General features: G+C 34.7%; 3 protein-coding genes across 4 annotated transcripts; 2 read left to right on the top strand and 1 right to left on the bottom strand.

Moving 5' to 3' along the window:
* Positions 1–1460: 1460 nt before the first annotated feature.
* Positions 1461–3047, top strand: LOC118047158 (uncharacterized). The gene is made up of 4 exons (XM_035056346.1): positions 1461–1650; positions 1780–2003; positions 2271–2502; positions 2596–3047. The coding sequence occupies exons 1-4, from the start codon at positions 1461–1463 to the stop codon at positions 3045–3047; spliced, it is 1098 nt and encodes a 365-aa protein (XP_034912237.1).
* A 1603-nt stretch (positions 3048–4650) lies between these two features.
* LOC118047160 (uncharacterized) lies at positions 4651–12345 on the top strand. Of its 2 annotated transcripts, XM_035056347.2 has the most exons (6): positions 4651–4918; positions 6934–7033; positions 7294–10363; positions 10452–10556; positions 10736–10910; positions 11858–12345. In XM_035056347.2, the coding sequence occupies exons 3-6, from the start codon at positions 7407–7409 to the stop codon at positions 12071–12073; spliced, it is 3453 nt and encodes a 1150-aa protein (XP_034912238.1). In that variant the 5' UTR covers positions 4651–4918; positions 6934–7033; positions 7294–7406; the 3' UTR covers positions 12074–12345. The 2 variants fall into 2 exon arrangements, with proteins under 2 accessions (XP_034912238.1, XP_073261899.1); XM_073405798.1 differs by lacking the exon at positions 4651–4918 and having other exon boundaries at positions 4964–7033.
* Positions 12346–13394: 1049 nt separating this feature from the next.
* LOC118047159 (probable LRR receptor-like serine/threonine-protein kinase At3g47570) lies at positions 13395–15037 on the bottom strand. The gene is made up of 2 exons (XM_073405762.1): positions 14282–15037; positions 13395–14164 (listed from the first exon to the last, which is right to left on the bottom strand). Exons 1-2 carry the CDS (start codon positions 14901–14903, stop codon positions 13821–13823), a joined length of 966 nt encoding a protein of 321 aa, XP_073261863.1. The 5' UTR covers positions 14904–15037; the 3' UTR covers positions 13395–13820.
* Positions 15038–23487: the final 8450 nt, after the last annotated feature.

Here is a 23487-nt window from a genome sequence, read left to right as displayed (position 1 = left end):
GAGTAAACAAACTTGTATGAGAAATTGATGGTTGTGATGTTGTATTTTATCTACGAATTACAATGTTGAATGGTTAATGTTAAATGGTTTACCCTTTAATGGAATTGGTTGTTAATTTACATGAAATGGTTGTTCAAAATTACCTTAACTGTTTTGTTAACTTTATATTTTTTTTTGCTGCCGTGAGGTCTGCTGGGAATAATAATACATGCTGCTGTGTTTCTTTTCTTAGTTGTAATTTTTTCAATTGGTTAGCTACTGTGAGATTGACATGCTGCTGGTCATTCCATCCTTGGCTGTATTTTTTTTCCATTAGGTTGCTAGCTAGATGCTCATGTATGTCCTGTGTGGATTAGGAATACATCTAACTCTGGAAACATTAGGCATGAATGTAGAAACCAGGAGATAAGCTTTGTATGAGATGGAGAGAGGGTCGAGAGTAAGAAGATGACATTTGCTGCATTGTTTACCTTTACTGTTGATCCTTTTTTCTTTGCTGCCATGAGGTTTGATACTAGAATTTTTTCAATTGGTTAGCTACTATGAGCTTGACATGTTGCAAGTGAATTTTTCATTGGCTGTAATTGTTTCCATTTGCTAGCTACTGTGATCTTGTGAGGTCTGAAAAAGCAATCCCTTTTGCAGTTACTGTCAAGAAGTGTTTTTTTCATTGTTGCCGTGAGGTTATGGGACTAATGTTGTTGATGTTTCTTCATTTTCTTTGTTGCTGGTCATCCTACTGCTTCAGTCCTTGAACTCTGTTTTTACTTTTTTCCATTTGCTAGCTACTGTGATCTTGTGAGGTCTGAAAAAGCAACCCCTTTTGCAGTTACTGTTTATGTTTTTTTCATTGTTGCCATGAGATGATGGGATTAATGTTGTAGCTGTTTCTTACTTTTCTTTGTTGCTGGTCATCCTACTGCTGAAGAAAACTTGGAACTCTGTTTTTATTTATTTGAATGGCAGGATGTACATATATGAGCTGTTAATTTGAATGGCAGGATGTACATATATGAGCTGTTATTTATTTGAATGGCAGGATGTACATATATGAGCTGTGAACTCTGTTTTGGCAGGATGGTGTACATATATGAGCTGTAAAAGTAACATTATATGCTACTTTTACAGCACATGCATACATGTGAATGAATGTACTTATGTTGAAAGATTAAAAATTGTAAAATAGACGTAAAGAGCATTGAAATTTTCTATATAAAGAGGAATGTTTGCATCATATTTTTAAATGAAATAGCTTTCTTCATAACAAGCTTCAAAAAACCTCTCAGTTGCACCAAATACAAGCAAGTAGAATACTTCTTTTTTGTTGGCTTTACAGGTATGGAAAAAACTTATGTTGAACCAACTCTTTGATAGTTTTTTTTATTGAATGATATTTAATTATTTAAAGTTCTTTATTAACAACATATAATTTTTTTTCTTTTTTACATGTAATTGAAGTTATGGCTGATCCACGATTTAATGACATATTTAATGAAGATTTCGATGGTAATTATGATACTATAATGAACCGCATTGTAGATCAAATTAATTATCCTTGTGAAGGTAGTGGTGCCTCAGTTGATGGTGCTGGAGATGACAGTAATGGAAACGACTCCGACGATAGTAATGACAGTGACAGTGACAGTGATGGTGACGATGCATTTATTATAAGGAGGCATCTTGATAGGAAAAAATTAATTATTTGCGTAGCTGGAGCTATAAATTATTATTATAATAATTATATGTTTAAAGAACCTTGTATGGTTTCATATAACACAGGGATGCGTTGGTTGACGGAGGTTTTAAGAGGGCATTGGAAACGAAGTGTTAACATGTTCAGGATGGACGCAACCACTTTTTTGAGTTTGTGCACCGACTTGGAAACGCGCTATGGCTTAAAACCGTCAAGAAGAATGAGCGTTATTGAAAAGGTAGCGATATTTCTATTTACAATAGCAGTTGGGCGTCAAATAGACAAGTGCAGGAAAGATTCCAGCATTCAGGTGAAACTATTAGTCGATGTTTTAAAGAAGTGCTTAAATCATTACGTTTGTTTGCTGTGGAAATCATAAAACCAGAAGATCCACAATTTACGAGCACACCAAGAGAAATTGCTATGAATCCAAGATTTATGCCACATTTCAAGGTAAGATTAATTTATATATATATATATTATAATATATATATATATATAATTAAGTTGTTTAGAGGAGTATGAAATATATTATAAAAGTTTATATGAGTACTATAAATGTTTTTGTGGCATGTAGAATTGTGTCGGTGCAATTGATGGAACACATGTTCGTGCCTGCGTACCAGCTGCAAATCAAATTCCATTTATTGGAAGAAAAGGTGTACCAACACAAAATGTAATGGCCGCTTGTAGTTTCGACATGCAATTCATGTTCGTGTGGGCAGGATGGGAAGGCAGTGCACACGATACTCGTATTTTTTTGGAGGCTATTGACAATAGCAATATCAACTTTCCAAAACCTCCAGAAGGTTGCGATTTTGACTAAATTAAAGATTGGGTAATTGAAGGAATATAATTATTTTTTTAAGTTTTGTTTAAAATTACAATGTTATTTTTTTCAGGAAAATACTATTTGGTTGATGCTGGATATCCAAACGAGTATGGATATTTGGGTCCCTACAAAGGCGAGAGGTATCACTTCCAAGAATTTAGACGTCGTGGACAACCAAGTGGTCGGAAAGAAGTGTTTAATCGTGCACACTCGTCACTACGTAACGTGATCGAACGTTCTTTTGGGGTATGGAAACAGAGGTGGAAAATTTTGCAAAACATGCCTGCTTATCCATACAAAACACAAGTTGAGATTGTAGTTGCATCAATGACACTACATAATTATATTAGAAGGAGATCGCAAGATGATGCAGTTTTTTCTGAGTATGATCGCAACCCCAATTTGATTCCAGATGACTTTTTGCCTGATACTGTTCAGGTTTCGGCCGTTCAAGGCTCACAGAGGCCTTCACGTATGGATTTTGTACGCGATGGAATTGCAAATAGTTTGATGGAACAATAAAAGAGTACATTAATGTATAACGATTTTTCATTTTGTTATGTAATCATAATTACAAAACACCTATGTTTTGGAATTATATACATGTGTCTATATATGTCCTTTTAATTAATTCCAATCAAATATTTAATTCCAATCAAATATAAAACACAAACCATAATAAGAAAATTAAGAAATTTTTTTTTTGAACCACAGTTTTTACCAAACACAAAAATGCTTTTTTTCCACCACAATTGTTGAATCACAGTTTTGTAACCAAACACCAAAAAATGCTTTTTTTAAAACCACAGTTTTAACTAAACACCAATTTTTTTTAAAATCAACCTCACAAAAAGTATTTTTTTTGAAACTGCTTTTTATTAACCGTAACCATAAAAGCTACCACAATACCAAACACGCCCTAAGGTAGCACCTACCCAGCAGACACTCAATTCTATGGCTCCTGCGACCTTTTATTAAGTACGCAATGATGCGGTCATAAAATAAAAGATAGCCCACACAGACACACACACGTGTATTCAAAGCTGAAATATGATGCCACCTAGAAAGCATGCATGGCAGAGCTGAGCTGAGCTGAATGAATTAAAATAATGCTCACTGCTTCAAATCAATGTCTGCTCTTGGGCACTGATGAGTCCTCAAGACATCGCCCTCTCCCTGATAATTTATTTCTATATTATTATTATTATTATTTTTATTATTCTGATTTCTGCACAGTTGACTTCTTAAAGATGAGGGATGGATTCCCAGACAGAAGATTCCATGCACGTATTCTCCTTTTCAAAGTCTCCTCCGAAACAAATAAAGATTCGGATTATAAAACTCTTCCCCGTCGAGATCCGGTTCACGAAATTATATTAAGTTTCTTTTCTATAAAAGGAAAAAAAAAGTAGAAACGTCATTATTTTAGAAAAAAATAAAAAATCAAATCAAACATCACTCAAATTTTGACTCAATTAATTAAGTTTCACTAGGTTAATTGTATTTAACTAAATCAACTCTTATTCAATTTAATATAAAAATTAATTTAGATAAGATTTTAAATCAACAAATTGACTCACTACATATAATGATACATTAAAAGATACATGATGATAAATGATTTTTATTTAGATTAATTGAATTTAACTAGATGTAATTAATTTAGGTTAATTGTATTTAACTAGATCAACTATTATTTACATGATTTGCTGCGTTACTAATTATTTTTGTTTATAATATTTTTTTTAAAATATAATTTGTATAGCGTAAACAAACATCACTTGCTATTAAATTTTTTATTGTGATTTATACGGCGCCATGAATTGACAAAAAAAGATACATGTCATGATGATGATAAGGGACTCAACTTTTTTCACAATGACTCAACATAAGGGTCCCATCTAATCATTATTTTGGGTGAACACCATATAATAGTAATAATAATAATAATAATAATCGACACTTAAAATTAGCATAATTCAATATTATAAAATACATGTTGATAAAAATACATTGCAATAAGAGAGTTGAAGTATCGATACTCAAAGGATGCCCCAAACATACGTCGTAGTAGTAGTAGATTTTTAGGCTAAAAATACCCTTAATTATATCTCAATAAGTATTATTGAAGTTATCATAAATCTTATTAAATGTTTTTTTTTCCTCTAGGATCACCAACAATAAGTATAACTCCTATGAATGATCTCACCTTTCTTCAAAGTAAAAGTAATCATCTTTAAAAATTCCAAGCACCAAAAGCGTATCCCTCGCCTCTCATCTCTTTGCAAAAAACAAATTTTAATTTAAAAAAGCGGACAGCAAAGGGTAAAGAGCTGTTGAAAGCAACAAATGAAGTAGGAAAGCAGCAGCAGCAGCACGAAGCGACCTGTCTGGTTTGTTTTCTGTATCTTTAGAAAAAGGATAAAACATTAGTGTAGATGATTTTAGATATTAATTAATGTGATTTAATAATCAATATTTGTAGACATATTAATTAGTAAGAGTATGGATTGGTGTGTCTTCTTTGTTGTTAAACATAAAGGTCTAAAAATGGTAAAATCCTTGACAAGTATAGCTGGTCTTCCCTGTGTGGTGGTGGTGGTGGTAACTGACTCTCTTCATCTTTATTGGTCTTTGTATCTCACTGCTATATTTGGGGGACACCCTTTTGTATTTTTTTCACTTTTAGACAGATTTTTTTGGGGACTCTTTTAGTCAAATTTGGTAACCAGCTTTAAATTCTTTGATTCTTAATTTATATTTTATTTGTTTTGTTGGGTTTTCTTTGGATTTGTTCATTGCTTTTGTTTTGATCGAGTTGGGTTTCATAAACTTCTTTTTTTTTTTCTGGTGAGTTTTATTGTCCTTTTCAATTTCTTGTTGTTCTTTGTTCTTCGAGGTTTTTTTTTTTTTTTCGGGGGTATGGATCATATGTTGTTAGTTTTGTTTTTTTGACAAGAAATATGGGGTTTGACTGTTAACAGAATCGTTGTCTTGTTTGTTCGGTCTTCTGGTCTCATAATTAATTTATTTTTGAGATGATTGGATTGGAGTCACTGAGCATTTACAAGTTTTTCCTTTTGGTTCACTGCTATTTTCCTTTTTTGAGCTAGATGTTTTATTGTTTGTGGTAGATTCAAATAAATGGAGTTAGCCATTATAAATGGTATATCTTGTTTTGCTTTTAGTCACATGGTGTTCTTGCTGTTGTTGTTAATGTGAAACGATATGGGCATGGTTTTGATTAGATTTGGATAACCTTAGTCATCTGTTAATATTCATGTGTTATGTTGTTTTGAAGAATTGGCTTCTTTTTAGTGGAATGAGCTGGTAGGTTGCCATTTCTGTGGAGAAATTCTCTATTTTTGTGTATGGGATTGATTAACTTACTAAGTAAACATTGTCTTGTTTCTCTTAATTGACATTGTTGTCGTAAACTTACCATTTGTTGTATGATCAATTTGACTTGTGCAGCCCCTACTTGTATTTCGCAAATCATTTGTCAACTTTTTGTTTGTCGTACATAATTGATTAACTTCTTAATTCTAGGTTTTATGGTAATGATTGTTTGGCTTGTTTGGTAGGTGAAATTGTTTGCCATTGGAAATTTGTTGGCAAGTTACAAACATAAGATTCTGTTCCTAGATATCATGTGATCTCTTAGTTAATGCATTCTCAAAACATTGTTGATAGATGGTAAATCTGAGTTGGGTTAAATAATCAATAAGGAACCCTCGATGGGGTTTAAAATGGGATAATGGTGCATGGCTTCATTTACTGCATGGTTGAGAGTTAGAAAACGCTGCATGGTCGCTCATGTAAGCTTTTATCATGAGCTTTTGGCCTACCAGATGTGACAGATAAATTAAAGTGTCTAATGTATGTGTGCTTCTAAGAGACGGAGAAAGAGATAGAGCTGCAGATTTTGGCTGTGCTGCATCATCTTGTTACCTCTTATTATGTTAGATGGACATTCATGGACCTAGTTACTGCAATCACTTCATGAAGCAACTTTCTGCCCTCAATATGGAGCTATTTGCCTGGTTTGTTTGACAGGGTTGTCTTACAATTACCTGCCAGTCTGTGTTTTGGGGTACAGGCAGCCTTCTGTGAAAATTAATAATGCAAGTATACCCACGAGAATAATAATTTCCTAGAACATCTTCCATGATCATTGACATAGGTTTTGTAGTATTCGAACCTTTCCCCCTTTTGTAATAGCAGTTTAAGATATTTCCAATTTAATTTTGCTAGTTACCATAGTTTAAGATACGTCCAAGTTCATTTCTGTTAGTTCTGCATTTCCACTATCATGATAAAATGTGCACCTTGTCTGCTGTTTCTTATGTTTCCAATATTTAGCTTTAAATTTGAGCAGCAATGTTTGTAAAAGGTGTTTGTTTTTCAGGTAGAGCAAAGAGACGACACCGGTCCTGCTGACAAGTGGTGTCAACTTCCTTTTCATCAAGGGGGTATCGGGTCTTTCTAGTTTTGCGAGTAGCTTAAAGGTAGACATGTCTCAATTCTGGCCCTTTTGCTGCCTGGATTTTGAGTTAGATTCCTTGGATATATAAATAACAATGAGAAAATTTGTTGGAAGTTCTGACAATTCTTGTTTCATTTACTTTAATCATTTTGCTCATTTTCCTTAGAGTGCTTGCATCACCTGAGTCTTTGGTTATCTATTTTGGTGCAGCATTCTAATTGAGCATAGGCTGCTAATGCAGTTATGATTTGACATTGGTTTTTGTCTATTTATTTACCATAGGTACTATCTTAACAACACTTATGCTCGTATCGGATGAATAGTGGAGGATTGTTGCACTGGAAGTGAAACATTTCTATCAGCATAATTGGTTTGGATCTGGAATTCAGGTGAATATGGATGGTTTGCAACTAGTTTCGATGCCACCTAGGAGTGCATTCAGGGCTGATCGACCTAAAGCACGGAGAGGGCCTCAACCTGATGTACCTCATTCCATTAAGCCATGCACCAGAACGTTTCTTGAAACTGGTGCATGGCATCAGTCTCAAAATAAGGGTTCCAATAAAGCGACTAGATCAAATGAGTTGTCTGACTATCCTGCATCCCAGAGTTCTGTCACTTGCCCTGATTTCTATTATTCAACCGCAAAAGGATGTACTGCTCTTAGTTCATGTGAAGCTTGTATTGATAGTTCTAATGTAGACAAGTCTGCAAAGAAAAAATGTAAACCAAAAACCAGGAGGAGGGGAAAACAGAACAAGAGAGTTTCAAGTGATACTGGCTCAACTGAACCTGAAGTTTTATCTGAGTACGCTCAAGGAAGTTCAACCTCCAAAGGCTGTAGTTATAATTATTTTGGAGATGAACTAACATGCTCTGCAACTTCACCAGAAGTTTCACTCAGAGATGCTAGCAGTAACCGTATTGATTTTGAAGGTGACGCTAGATTTAGCAGTCCTGAAGCCCCAGCAATATGCATGTCGAACATTGATGAAGTGGCTATAGTGGAAACTTTTGAAGCATTGGATGTTTCATCGCCAGATGGTAGCAGTAGCCAGAATGATTTTGAGGGTGATTCTATATTTAGCACTTCTGAAGCATTGCCAATCTGCACATCCAGCATTGATGAGGTTGCTACAGTGGAGCCCATTATACCTTCTATAGCTCAGAATTTTCCTGGGGAGCATCAGATGATTAATTCGGAAATCACTTTACAGACAAAAGGAGAGGGATTTTCCCTCTCTGGCATTGGGGTGCAGTGCTCAAGTCAGATCAGCTGTTGTGATGATACACAATCCAAAGATTTCTCATATGCTTCTGATTCCTCCCTAGTGTTTGATTATTTATCTATCGGTTCAAACAGTGATGATGGAACTAATGATTGTCATCATGTAAAAACATATCATGAAGGTAGCAGCAGAGGTAGTGTTTTAGAAGCACCAGGTTTCAATTCCAAAAAGGAGTCGTTATCTCATAAAAATTCATTAAATGGTGCTGTAGATACCTATCACCAAACAGAGGGCTCAAAGCAACGTGGTCAAAATTTTAACTGCTGTGACGCACAATTGCTTATGTCAGGCAAAAAAGGCAAGCAAATAAAAACATTGCCCAGGAGTAGTGCCAGTGCCCACAAATATGGAGGTTTTGAAAATTTGCATGGCCGGACAGGGAAGGAAAACAACCATTCTGTGTGGAAAAAGGTTCAGAGGAATGACACAGCAGATGAATGCAGCCCGAAAATGAAGATATCTCATGCGTGCTTCCTGTCTGACTTGACTTTGAAAGAGGCTCCATCACTTAAAAGGAACTGTACTGCCTCTGACGTAAATTCATCATCCAGAACTGAGGGAAAAAAACTGCCAAAAGACAAGGTTACTAAGAAGTTGAAACAGAAAAATAGTCCAGGTTCCAAACAAGAGTACAGCTGTCATGGTAGGGGCTATAGTTCCAACAAGGCCACCTTTAATGCACATGCAAAGACTGGCGTGCAACAGCATGAAATATTTGATCTCACAGCTCAAGTGAATGATAAAAAAGGAGGGAAATCTATTTCAAGAACTCATTCTCTGAATAGTTGTTTAACTGCTGGATTCCATCCCAGCAGAGTTGAATGCGTGAATTCAGAATCAGTTAACAGCACACAAGTTTCCCCAGACGCGTTACAGCCACTTCAAAGTACTTGTGATACTGTTTCCAGCACAAGACATTGCCATACAGAAAATGGAGGTAGCTTGCCAGCAAAGTTTTGCAACTCATTGGAGCAACATGCGGTTAAGGTGCCTCCTCCAGTTTATCTTCCTCATCTTTTTTTTAATAAAGTTCCCCAATTGGAAAAAGAAGTTACAGTTGCTGAGTACTGTAAGCAAAACCATAGTTCTGGATCAGTAATGCAGAAGTGGATACCCATTGGGGTAAAAGATCCTGAATTGACCACCTCTGCTAGATTTGGTAATTCATCACCTGATCCTTCTGATGGACGAGCTGGTGAAGATCTCACCTTGAGAAATGTTCAAGACAAAGCCAATTTTGATTCTCAAGACCTTGTTTCTTCATTGATGTTGGGCACGTGCCAGGATTCAGGAAATGCAGTTTGTTTTCCCCAAGAAGATGACCACATTCAAAAGAAGAATTCTACTCTTTGGATGGATGAGCTCAACAAGAAGCATGTTGCAGCTGATGCTTTAACTAGTGAATCCTCTTATCAACAATTTTCAGCTTTTGAAGATGAATCAATAAAGATAATACAAGCTGTGAAGGATGCTTGCAGAGTACAGATGGAATCTGAAGCTATTCAGATGGCCACTGGTGGTCCAATTGCCGAGTTTGAAAGATTTCTTCATTTATCGTCTCCAGTTATTAATTTTCCCAGTTTATCATGCTGCCATACTTGTTTGGATGACCGGCTTGTTGGTGCATCACTATGCAGACATGAGATACCAAATATCCCATTGGGATGCATCTGGAAGTGGTATGAAGAACATGGGAATTATGGTTTGGAAATAAGGGCAGAAGAATGTGAGAATTCAAATAGCGGGGGCTTTGATCATTTTTCATTTCATGGCTATTTTGTTCCCTTTTTATCAGCAGTTCAATTGTTCAAAAACCATTCAAGTCAACCCATAAACAATAAGAACAGTGCTCCTGATCATGAAATTTCTGATACATATAAGGCTAGTGAATCATCAGAGAACTCTAATGTTGGTCATCTTCCAATATTTTCTCTTCTGATTCCTCAGCCTCGTACCACAGCTGTAGCTCAATCAGTTGACTTGACATGTTCTGATGGCGCAGAGTTACTCTTTGAATACTTTGAATCGGAACAACCTCAGCAAAGACGACCATTATATGAGAAGTACTCTTCTTACCTCTTATTTGAAGTTGTAGTTAACATATTACTGGAGCTTTCGGATGGATCTCCATACTGATTCTGTTAATTTCAGGATACAAGAGCTTGCTAGAGGTGATGCGTCTTCTCGTTACAAAATGTATGGGGACCCAACTAATTTGGCCTCTCTGAATCTCCATGATTTGCACCCCAGATCCTGGTTGGTAACAAAACTAGTTCTAGGAATTAGCCTCACATTTTTCATTTTGGTTATGAAACAAAAGACTAGCTTGAATGTCATTCTGTACATTAATAGGATTGAAGCTTGTTATATAACTGAATCATGCCAAGAGAAATTTTATAGACGTGTTATAGATGTGTTATGTGATATGTTTTCAGGTACTCGGTGGCATGGTATCCTATATATAGGATACCAGATGGCCACTTTCGAGCTGCATTTTTGACTTACCATTCACTTGGCCATTTGGTTCATAAAAGTGCTGAAGTTGATTATGCGAGTAAGGATGCATGTATAGTTTCTCCAGTTGTGGGACTTCAGAGTTACAATGCTCAGGTAGTTTATAAATGATGTTCTTCTATAAACTTCATTGCGTGATGGTGTGATTGTTATGATGCTAATAAACTTCATTGAATTGAATGTGGAAGCGGGTTGTCTCTATTTCGTTTCTCCACTTTAAACTTCCTTGTCCACTGGCAAACCCCAATTGCTTATGCAAGTGTTAAATGACTAAGAAGTTGATGATTTCAATCAGCTGATGCAGCATATGCAATGCATGGGATAAAAAACTGAATCATCATAAACTTTTATTTTAATTTATATTTTTATTACCAAGGTAAGCCTGTTATTTATTGATTTGGTGTCCCATTTCTTCAGAAATTTTTTTTTTGGATGTTATGCTTGTTATGTTGTCCACCTAAATATGATAAACCTTAAGATATTGTTCTTTAATTATGATAGATGTTAAGCTTTGATTGATAAGAATCCATGATCTGTTTTGAATGTCTGCTGATGAGATGGGATCTCCTTGCATGTTCGGTCCTCTTATTATATTATTGGCTTGTTTGGAAGTGTTTTAGCCTAGTGATAGGCTTCTTATTCATTGCTATGCTTCTCCGTGTGGAAAATACATGTAAAAGTTTCTTATCTTTCCAGCTCTTGTTTTTGAATTAACCATTTTACAGGCAACAAGATATTAAAGAGTTAAACAGTTTTTCTCTTTTAAAGTCATTGGGTGTCTGTGTAACACATACTTTGAAAATGCCCTTTGTGTGTTCTTTGAATGGTTAAAATTATTCAGTAGCAAAGCTTTCAACTCTTATTGTACAGAGGTCAAATGCAGTTGGAATAATCTTAAATAGTGGAAAAGCTTCCAAAAGTGTCATAACTTGGCTTTGGACTTTGATTAGTGGCTGTTCTTGTGTGTGGGGGGGTGGGTGTGCATGTGTACCCATTCCATTTATGCTCTTGACCCAAATGTGCTTTGTGTGTTGAATGAACAGGGTGAATGCTGGTTCCAGCTGCGGCACAGTGTAAACCAGGCAGCAGGAACACCAATCTCGAACCCTTCTGTAATTCTGAAGGAGCGGTTGAGAACCCTTGGGGAGACAGCATCTCTTATTGCAAGAGCTGTAGTAAACAAGGGAAATCAGACATCCATAAACAGACATCCTGATTACGAGTTCTTTCTTTCTAGGGGACGATATTCACTTCCATAGATTTTGAGGTTGCCACTCTCCGGAGTAGTAGTCTCTTATGGTTACCGATCTAGCTCCATCCATGTAGCATATGAGATAAAGCTGCTAATCTAGTTCCATCCGTGTAGCATATGCCTCTTGGCATGAATTCCAGTTTCTTCTTAGGAAATCCTGTAGTGCTGATTACTGATCTAGTTGTTAAACTTGCTGTAAATATTCTAGTTGTTTGTTAAACTTCTGGAAATATTTGTTTCAGTTTTAGTTGAAGTTCTTGAAAGTTTCATGCGTGCCAAGAGTGAGTGAATGGAGTCGCACCCTAGTCCTGAATGGATTTATAACATGCTTTGAATTAACTTTCCCTCTTCCTGGTCCTTGTGCTTGCCATGTTCTTCGCTCTCTTAGCCTCAAACTTGTCAGACAATGTCTTCTCTCTTGCTTTCTCAGCCCTAGACTTGTGAGTACTCTCCATTGGAAACATTACCCTTCACCTTAATGTACGTGCCATGGTACACGTGCTTGTCCATCTTTTTTTATTCTTTGTACTTCCGAAGCAGACGTCTCAGGACACGCATTCTTCGCTTCCAGAGAGAACTTTAGCTTCTCTTGGACCTTTTCCCTTGCTTGAAGTTGTTACAAACACCTAGGCTGGGCTTGGTTAGTATCGAATGAGAAAAAAATGCAGATAAAAATAAATATGTTTTTTTATATATAAATATTTTTAAGTTAATTTTTATTATTTTAAAATAAAAAAACAGCAACTATCCTAACTATCTCCGTTTTTCCGTCTTTACTGTCAACCAACCACTCATATCGTTGTAACTTTCAGCCCATTTGACTTAGTTCAGCACAACATAGAAAAAATCCATCCACCTTGAGAAAAGAGAAACATATACCGTGTAGTCTAAAAAAGGAAGAAGATTAATTTGGCTACTTCATTATACAACCGAGACATGATCCAGATTGAGCACTACTAAATAGTCTAACCTCCGAATTGAACTGTTTAAGAAAATACCACTTATGTTAAGAAGAAATAATACATAGGTAAGTATTTCAAAAAATAAAAAAAATGGGGAGGAGTATGTATCCTCTATTTGTGTTATGTAATCAGGATAATGAGGATAGAAATCACTTGTTTTGTGCCTGTCCATTTACAAAAATTGCTGTTCGAAGCTCAAAACGATCCTTCTTTTAGTGAATTCTGTCGCTGGTGGAAGTTCAGTTATGTTGTATAGTTTGGCTTTTTTCCTGTTTATGGGTTTGGCTCGTAGCAGGTCATGAGACCTGCTTGATTGCTTCTAGTTGGCTATGAAAATTTAAGCTTATAGGAAATAGGGCTTCTACGATCTCCTAGCAAACTCTTAGATTGATCCAAATTTGGGGAAAATATCTTGCATCCATATTACAAAGTTTATTTTTGCATGAATAGATAAATATTAAAGCAGGGCAATGTTCTGTATTCTGCAATCATCATAATAGAGCAGAAACAAAACAAAAAGGTTAGGTAAAAGTCGACATGTAAAAGAAGAGTGCTTAATTTTTGCGTAACATTTAATTACATTACAGGTTATTTAAAAAAACAGGCACTTACACTACAGGTTTCGTGCTCTCTTTCAGGGACACTTTCTGACTAGTAGCTAGCTAGGACTCATGCTTATGCAAATAAGAAAGTTACAATATTTAGACTCCATTCCTCATGTCTTACATTCACTTTGAAGTCGTCTGGACACTACAGGGCAAGAACCTTCTCGTAGGATAGCAGTCCATGCCTTCAAAGAAAGTTGGCCTTAGCTCGATTCAATTCAGCTACAACATTGCTAATGTCCATTCTCTCTTTAGGAAACTTTTCTGAGCAAAACACTCCTATCTTGCTGATTGAAATCAAACACTCCACGATTTTATCAGTGCCTTTTCCCTCATCAACTTCTGTCAGAAGTTTCGAGTCCGCGACATCAACTACACGGTCAGGTAATGCCATTTTAACATAACTGTGAAGTTCTAGTCCATCTTTAAACATGCTATCTGTAGGTCTCTTCCCAGTAATCATCTCCAGCAGTAGGATGCCATAGCTGTATACATCCCCGAAAGTTGACACCTCGCTTCCGATGCCATACTCTGCAGTCAGTTTGTTTGAATGGTTAATTAATCAGAGTTGCTTATGATCCTGGAGATAAAATGCTAGAGAAAACTTGTAAATAATGGAATATGTATCCCTCTAGAGTTGTATGTTACCAGGAGCTGCATAGCCGACGGTGCCTTTTAATCCGACAGAGCTTGTCTGACTCGAAGATGACTGACAGGATGCTTCAGAAAGGAACTTTAACAATCCAAAGTCCCCAACATGAGCAGTCATATCTCCATCGAGAAGAACATTACTTGGCTTAAGATCACAATGAACAACAGGCATTTTGCATTGGTTGTGCAAATAGTCGAGCGCATTAGCCACATCAATTGCTATGTTTAACCTCTGAATGAGATTAAGATTTCTTGGCCCGTCCACTTCCTGCTCCAATGTTTGGTTTGGATGCAACCATTCTTCTAGGCTTCCATTGATCATGAACTCATAAACAAGAGCTTTGAAATCATCACCTTGAACATCAACGCCAGCACATGCAAATAATACTTTGACAAGATTCCGGTGCCTGATGTTTAGCAAGGCTGCACATTCTCTCATGAAGCTTTTGGAAGCTCCTTCGCGTAGCAAGTTGAATACTTTCACAGCAACAATCACTCCATCAAATGCAAGTACTCCTTTATACACAGACCCAACACTACCAGCAACAACTAAATTGCCCGAAGAGAATCCATTGGTTGCTTGAAGGAGGTCTTTGTAAGCTACTGTTCGGAATGGCATTTCACATGACAACTCGTTTTTTTTTTTTTTCTCAACGATTTTTTCAAGCAGCACAAAAATAAAAAAGATGTGATGAGGATTAATCCAATAAAGCCACAAGGAATAGCGACTATCAATGCCAGTTTGTTGACTTGGATCTGCAAGTGGGCAGATTCAACTGAAGTATTCCTCCACAAAGATTCTTGTTCCCTGCAATTGAAACCGCACTTGTATTCTCAAAGACACCGTGCATAGGCACCTCACCTTCAAGGTCATTAAATGAGAGATCCAAACTATGCAACTTTAATATTTATATAATTAAGTTGACTTGATGAAATTAACTTTTATAAATTATAATTTAATCTTTAAACTTTAATTTTTTTTCATTTAAAGTTTAAATTGCCTTAAAAATTATTTTTTCTTACAATTAAGCCCTCCATAAATTCAATGAAACCTTTTAAAAAATCTAATTGAATCTTTAAATATCTAATTTTAAATTTTTCTTTCTCAAATTGAGTTTTCTTTACTTATAGAGCTTTCATCAATTGAAAATACACAGGTAAATTTTTATCTTTGTATATTTTTTTATCTTCCTCAACTAATCTTTGATTATTTTTTTGGGGTGTTTCAATATACTTTTTTCATTGATATATTTTTTTTGGTTTTTTTTACAATAATTTTTATTTTTTTTGTATTTTATCTTTTTCTCTCCCTCTTTTTGTGTGGGGGAGGTAAAAACAAAGATATTAATAACCAACCATGCATTGAAGTATATGGACTTCTCAAAAAAATAAAAGTAAAAAACCCTTATAAATACACAATTAGCTAGCTTTTTTTCTTTTAGATAAGAGAAGAAACTTTATTAATAGCATAACATTGGCAAATCAAAGCAAGGTGAAGAATTAATGGGTACAAATGCCAAAAAGCATGGGAAAAGAAAACATGGCAATAGCTAGTAAGTAACCTAAACCAGCGAAGGACACATAAATAATTACCATGGATAAATTAAGTAGCTATGCCTTCAAACTAATAGAAGGATAAACGATTACTCATTCATCATACGATTAGGTCAAACCACCTCTCCTAACTCCTCCCCCCATCAAACTTTGTTGCTGCAGCTGGTTCACCGACTTTGCACTTACCATCTTTGGGGTCATATTTGCATGGAGCCTTAGGAGCCCTGGGAGTACTCTTGTCAAGTGTAATTGTAACAGCTAGGTTAGAACATGATAACAAAATAATGGTAACAATTAGGACTATTATTGTCAAGTATCGAGCCTTTCCTTGAGACCCCATTGATCTTGACACGAAAGAAAGCTGAGAGTTTTAGGGAATCAAATGTATGTCTTGGTATGTGTAGAGAGCGAGCTAGTCTGCGAGATGGGTGATTGTAGAGACGGAGAGGGTTAGCTAGCTGATATATGAGACACAATATGTTGAATTGGAAAAAGTATTCAACATTTAAATTCATTTCAAAAACTTTTCCAAGATGTTGATTGGAAAACTATACTTACAGCATTTAAATTCATTTCAAAAACTTTTCCAAGATGTTGAATTGGAAAAGTATACTTTCCTTGAAATAGTTTCGTATTATTTTCTTCGAAGCAGTTGTGACTTGTGACATAGGTTGAAATTAACATTAAACGGGAGTAATGTGGATCATGTCCAGGTTGTTTAAGTAGTCAAATAAATAAAACTTCTTTAATATTTGCTTTTTTAATCTTCTGGCGTGGCCCTTCAGAAACAAACAGTCAAAACCTGTTTAAGTGCCTGTTTTGTTCAAGCAACTTGTAATGTAAATAAATGTTATGCAAAAAACTGAGCACCCTGAACTTTTACTTGAACTTTTTTTTTCTGTGTTATGATGGGATTGAAGATTACACAATATTGCCCTACTCTAATATATTTATATATTAATGCACAAATAAACATTGAAATAAGCTCTTCAGTTGATTTTATAAACTGCAAATTTGAGGTCTTGGGCTCTTCGCAGCCGAGAAAAAGTCATTCATGGCTGAGGTAAAAATAATTTCTTCTTCTTTGGATTTTTTGATGAATGAAAGATCATATTCGTCGGAAAACAAAAAAGCAGGGGGCTCATGACCTGCTACGTACGAGTCAAACCCAATAGAAGAAAAACAGGAAACAAGCCATACTATACAAATTAGCTGAACTTCCACCGGCAACAAAAGTCACTAAAAAGATTGTTTTGACATTATTAAAGTGTAAAGGTGACGAAAAATAAATTCCTCTTATCTCTAGCCCTTAACTTTTACTTCGAGCATTATTAAATAGTAATGTCATAATTTGAAGAAGCCAAATTATTCAACGCGTAGACATTAATTTTCCCAATGAGAAAATATTATTGTCTTATCAACTTTAAATATTGCATGCATATGCAAGTGGTTGATGTAAAATAAGTGCTCGAAATTTGATAAATGAAGGATATGGTCACAGAGTAAGACATCAAAACAGTACAAAAGACCGAGTAAAAATGACAAAAGATAATTAAAAGACTGATTGGATTGAAAATTAAAAAAGCATGGCGAAAATAAGAAGGTGGAAAAATACTCTTGAAATAACAAAAAGGCAATTAATGGGAGAGAGGTTTGATTTATTCGTTGAGGAATTTATAAATCCTTTCTCATACAATATTTAATTTAAGAGCCGGTCTTGACTTGAAAAATGAATGATGATACGTATACTTCATGAACACGCGTGTCTTGACTTTGAAAATGAATGGTTATAGGTATTACCTTGTGCGCACGCAAAACTGTGACTATTTCGTCCTTGCTGAGTCCAAGGAATTAAAATAACGAACAAGTAAAATGATTGGATCGGTAATGTCTCACGTGAAAGACATCATGACGACTATTTTTGTAATATATAAAAATTAAGAAATAGATAAGATAAGAAATTCTTGTTATTTAACCGTGAAAAGAGAAAATGTGAGTCTTCATCTAATATTTTGATCAATAAAAACCTTAATTAATCTTAGAGATCAGACATAAGAACTAGTTACGTAAATAAAAAAAAATAGCACCCCAAATATGTCATATATCAAGTCAGTTGTATTGTTTGATTGTATGATGTAACTAGAGTATTGTCGTGTTTTCTAATGATTGAATTGTTTAAGATTTAAAAACAATCATCATCAATAAAGGAGATCATTATCTTATTAAGTAAAACATAACCGTTCTAATATCAAAAAAAAGAAAAAGAAAAGAAGAAGAACTAACTCTTATTTAATATTGAAAATACATCTTACGTATAAGTTTGTAATCTTAGATATTAAAAGAAAATAAAATAATTTTTTATATATATTTTTGAAATATTGGTCTAATTCTCATGGCCTTAATAAATTAGTTATTAAACTTCAAAATGCATGTTAATACATATTTTTTTTTGAATTTTTGTTTTGGTATTAAAATACGATATGAGATTTTTTTATATTTTTTAGAGACTTGATCGTATGCATGAAAATAAGATATTTTTTTATATTTTTTTTTGCAATATTTCAAAGAAAACTAGATATTTTAATATCGCATTTGTATCTTCACAGTATAAAAAATAAAAACCAATATTAATCAAAATTGTTTTAAAGAATTTTTTGGATTTTTTTTTGTTTTTGTTTTCAATTAATATATAATATAAAATTATTATAATATAAAATTATTATTATATTATAATATATTGGGATGGGCTCAACCCAATTATATTAGTAGAGCCCATCCTGTTTGGGATGATATTGGCCCAAAATAAATTGGGCCAAAGATTGCTGAAAAGAGTTGGGCCAATACTAGCCTAAAATAGGGGTTGACAACAAAACTTATTTTCTGTTTATGGGACTAGGCCGAACCCGACTCCACCATTTTGATCTAGACCGGAACTGGTTTGGCCTAGTATAACTTATCATTCAATCATTGGGTAGAATTGCATTTTTTTTTCAAAATATTTTAAAGGTCTTGTTCCTTAAATGATTAATAAGACAACTTAATTTGAGTTCATGAACATGCTAAATTCAGTCTAAAAGTTACTGCTTAAGAGTGTTTTTATTTTTTCTTATTGTTTTTTGGATTATTCTCCCTATTTAGATGAGGATTTAAAAATTTAATTAGGATTTTTCCAATAAGCATATATATATATATATATATATATATATAAACTTCCTCGTAGGCTATTTTTCAGGAAAGAATTTATGATATAATTTTTTAGCACACTTCTTCAAGTAAAAATTTACATAGTTTTTGGATTATTCTCCCTATTTAGATGAGGATTTAAAATTTAATTAGGATTTAACCAATAAGCATATATATATATAAACTTCCTTGTAGGCTATTTTTCATGAAAGAATTTACCATATAATTTTTTTAGCACACTTCTTTAAGTAAAAATTTTACATATCCTATGGATATGTATCTTATATTTAATTTTTAATTTAATTAAAGAGAATAAGGTCTATTACTATCTTGCTAATAATTTTTAATCTAATTAAAAAGAACAAGAGTGATAAAATTTGAAATTCTAATCACTAGGATTAAAGACTTAATTTGGATATGAAATTAGTTTTTATTTCCTTAAATGAGGAATGAAATTAGTCACCATGAATTTCCCTTGAAGGGAGATGAGTTTCGTCTTTAAATCCAATGTGAGAACAAATTTGTTCCTGAGTCACAAATGCTAATCACAGGTACGGCGTCGCGGCGAAATATTGTTCCACTTTAAATCTAAAATGTATCTATCTATTTGGCATATATGGGGAGACAAGAAATTCTTGTCGTTTTATCTGTGAAAAATAGAATGGGAGTCGCCACCTAATATTTTGATCACTATGAACCCTAACTGGTCTTAGAAATCGGGTACGAGGATTGATTGCATAAAGAAAATGTATTAGCATCCCAAATACGCCTTACCTAAGGTAAGCTGCATTGTTTAATTGTCTGATAAAAAATCTAAAGTGTTATTGTATTTCTAGTTGTTGGTCTGTCCATGGTTTAAGAAAAATCCTCCTTAGTAAGGAGGTCCTTATCTTATTGGATAAAAACCTAACCGTTCAAACATCTATATATATAAAAAAACTATATTTTTTAATATCAGGAATACGTTTTATATATAAATTCGCAATTCCAAATACTAAAGGAAGACAAAAATATTTTTTTAGAATTTTTAAAATATTGACCTAGTTCTCATGGCTCTAACAAACTTGTTGTTACAGTCAAAATGCATGCTAATACATATATTTTTTTTCAAATTTTCTTTGTTGTATGAAAATATAATGTTATGATTTTTATTTTTTGGAGAGACTAGGCTGTATGCAAGCGAACAAAACATTTTTTTATATCTTGATGAAAACCGGGTATTTTAATACTGGATTTATATCTTTATAGTATAAAAATATAAACCAATATTAAGCAATAAAAATATGCAGGAAAATCAACAATATTTTTTAAGGATTTTTCAGAATTTTTTGAAAACAAAACATTTTTTATTTTATATTTTTTTTTATGTTTTGATGAAAACCAGGTATTTTAATACTGCATTTTTATCTTTACGGTATAAAAAATACAAATCAATATTAAGTAATTGTGATAAAAATATGCAAGAAAATCAGCAATTTTTTTTAAGGATTTTTCATATTTTTTTCTTTATTATTATTTTATATATATCTATATATATAAATAATATAAAAACATATAATATATAATATTAAGTGGGCTGGACTGGGCTGGCCCAACTAACTAGACTAGACTCAAAATTGATCAATCTCGGGTCAATAAAATCTCTCTTTTCATGACTGGACTAGAATCAGCCCAGCCCAAAAAACAATATGGTGGGGCAGAGAAAGAAAAAACAACAATGCTGGGTCATAATCTACCTGATGTACCTCATTCCATTAAGCCATGCACCAGAACGTTTCTTGAAACTGGTGCATGACATCAGTCTCAAAATAAGGGTTCCAATAAAGCGACTAGATCAAATGAGTTGTCTGACTATCCTGCATCCCAGAGTTCTGTCACTTGCCCTGATTTCTATTATTCAACCGCAAAAGGATGTACTGCTCTTAGTTCATGTGAAGCTTGTATTGATAGTTCTAATGTAGACAAGTCTGCAAAGAAAAAATGTAAACCAAAAACCAGGAGGAGGGGAAAACAGAACAAGAGAGTTTCAAGTGATACTGGCTCAACTGAACCTGAAGTTTTATCTGAGTACGCTCAAGGAAGTTCAACCTCCAAAGGCTGTAGTTATAATGATTTTGGAGATGAACTAACATGCTCTGCAACTTCACCAGAAGTTTTCACTCAGAGATGCTAGCAGTAACCGTATTGATTTTGAAGGTGACGCTAGATTTAGCAGTCCTGAAGCCCCAGCAATATGCATGTCGAACATTGATGAAGTGGCTATAGTGGAAAACTTTTGAAGCATTGGATGTTTCATCGCCAGATGGTAGCAGTAGCCAGAATGATTTTGAGGGTGATTCTATATTTAGCACTTCTGAAGCATTGCCAATCTGCACATCCAGCATTGATGAGGTTGCTACAGTGGAGCCCATTATACCTTCTATAGCTCAGAATTTTCCTGGGGAGCATCAGATGATTAATTCGGAAATCACTTTACAGACAAAAGGAGAGGGATTTTCCCTCTCTGGCATTGGGGTGCAGTGCTCAAGTCAGATCAGCTGTTGTGATGATACACAATCCAAAGATTTCTCATATGCTTCTGATTCCTCCGTAGTGTTTGATTATTTATCTATCAGTTCAAACAGTGATGATGGCACTAATGATTGTCATCATGTAAAAACATATCATGAAGGTAGCAGCAGAGGTAGTGTTTTAGAAGCACCAGGTTTCAATTCCAAAAAGGAGTCTTTATCTCATAAAAATTCATTAAATGGTGCTGTAGATACCCATCACCAAACTGAGGGCTCAAAGCAACGTGGTCGAAATTTTAGCTGCTGTGACGCACAATTGCTTATGTCAGGCAAAAAAGGCAAGCAAATAAAAACATTGCCCAGGAGTAGTACCAGTGCCCACAAATATGGAGGTTTTGAAAATTTGCATGGCCGGACAGGGAAGGAAAACAACCATTCTGTGTGGAAAAAGGTTCAGAGGAATGACACAGCAGATGAATGCAGCCCGAAAATGAAGATATCTCATGCGTGCTTCCTGTCTGACTTGACTTTGAAAGAGGCTCCATCACTTAAAAGGAACTGTACTGTCTCCAATGTAAATTCATCATCCAGAACTGAGGGAAAAAAACTGCCAAAAGACAAGGTTACTAAGAAGTTGAAACAGAAAAATAGTCCAGGTTCCAAACAAGAGTACAGCTGTCATGGTAGGGGCTATAGTTCCAACAAGGCCACCTTTAATGCACATGCAAAGACTGGCGTGCAACAGCATGAAATATTTGATCTCACAGCTCAAGTGAATGATAAAAAAGGAGGGAAATCTATTTCAAGAACTCATTCTCTGAATAGTTGTTTTAACTGCTGGATTCCATCCCAGCGGAGTTGAATGCGTGAATTCAGAATCAGGTAACAGCACACAAGTTTCCCCAGGTGCGTTACAGCCACTTCACAGTACTTGTGATACTGTTTCCAGCACAAGACATTGCCATACAGAAAATGGAGGTAGCTTGCCAGCAAAGTTTTGCAACTCATTGGAGCAACATGCGGTCAAGGTGCCTCCTCCAGTTTATCTTCCTCATCTTTTTTTTAATAAAAGTTCCCCAATTGGAAAAAGAAGTTACAGTTGCTGAGTACTGTAAGCAAAACCATAGTTCTGGATCAGTAATGCAGAAGTGGATACCCATTGGGTAAAAGATCCTGAATTGACCACCTCTGCTAGATTTGGTAATTCATCACCTGATCCTTCTGATGGACGAGCTGGTGAAGATCACACCTTGAGAAATGTTCAAGACAAAGCCAATTTTGATTCTCAAGACCTTGTTTCTTCATTGATTTGGGCACGTGCCAGGATTCAGGAAATGCAGTTTGTTTTCCCCAAGAAGATGACCACATTCAAAAGAAGAATTCTACTCTTTGGATGGATGAGCTCAACAAGAAGCATGTTGCAGCTGATGCTTTAACTAGTGAATCCTGTTAAATCTGCAGTATATGAATAATATTGAAAGCTGCAGTTTAAAGGAATAACAATTGCAGAGAATGTAAAAGAGAGAAAGTTGAAGCTGAAAGATAATAATGTTATAAATCGAAACTGCCTATTTAAAGGCTTACAATCAAATTCAAAAAGCTATAAAACTCTCAACAAACATGAGAGACTTATTGGATTACTACTAATGCAAAATAATAATAAATCTTCATAACAGAATCTGTTATGAAGATAAAACCAAAGACTAAGTCTAACAGCTATCAAATGAGGCAAAATCTCATAGATTCTAACACTCCTTCTTGAGATTTGCCTTGGACAAACCGAGTTTCATCCTTAGAAATTCCAGCCTTGCTTTAGGAAGAGCTTTAGTCATTATATCAGCAAGTTGTATTTCGGTTGGACAGTAATGAAGCTTTACAAGTAAATTCTTCTCAGCTTCTCTTATGGAGTGAAATTTCACATTGATGTGCTTAGTCCTCCCATGTTGAACTGGATTT

The sequence above is a fragment of the Populus alba genome, chromosome 17, assembly GCF_005239225.2.
Source record: "Populus alba chromosome 17, ASM523922v2, whole genome shotgun sequence".
Lineage (NCBI taxonomy): Eukaryota > Viridiplantae > Streptophyta > Magnoliopsida > Malpighiales > Salicaceae > Populus > Populus alba.
This window is presented reverse-complemented; position numbering and strand designations above follow the sequence as displayed.

Coding starts and splice junctions, on each gene's coding strand:
- LOC118047158 (XM_035056346.1), top strand. CDS start 1,461: ATGGCTGATCCACGATTTAATGACATATTTAATGAAGATTTCGATGGT. Junction 1,651..1,779: donor CAGTGACAGTGACAGTGATG/GTGACGATGCAT, acceptor CATATAACACAG/GGATGCGTTGGTTGACGGAG. Junction 2,503..2,595: donor CTTTCCAAAACCTCCAGAAG/GTTGCGATTTTG, acceptor TATTTTTTTCAG/GAAAATACTATTTGGTTGAT.
- LOC118047160 (XM_035056347.2), top strand. CDS start 7,407: ATGGATGGTTTGCAACTAGTTTCGATGCCACCTAGGAGTGCATTCAGG. Junction 10,364..10,451: donor AGACGACCATTATATGAGAA/GTACTCTTCTTA, acceptor TGTTAATTTCAG/GATACAAGAGCTTGCTAGAG. Junction 10,911..11,857: donor TTCAGAGTTACAATGCTCAG/GTAGTTTATAAA, acceptor TTGAATGAACAG/GGTGAATGCTGGTTCCAGCT.
- LOC118047159 (XM_073405762.1), bottom strand. CDS start 14,903: ATGCCATTCCGAACAGTAGCTTACAAAGACCTCCTTCAAGCAACCAAT. Junction 14,165..14,281: donor CGTCGGCTATGCAGCTCCTG/GTAACATACAAC, acceptor AACTGACTGCAG/AGTATGGCATCGGAAGCGAG.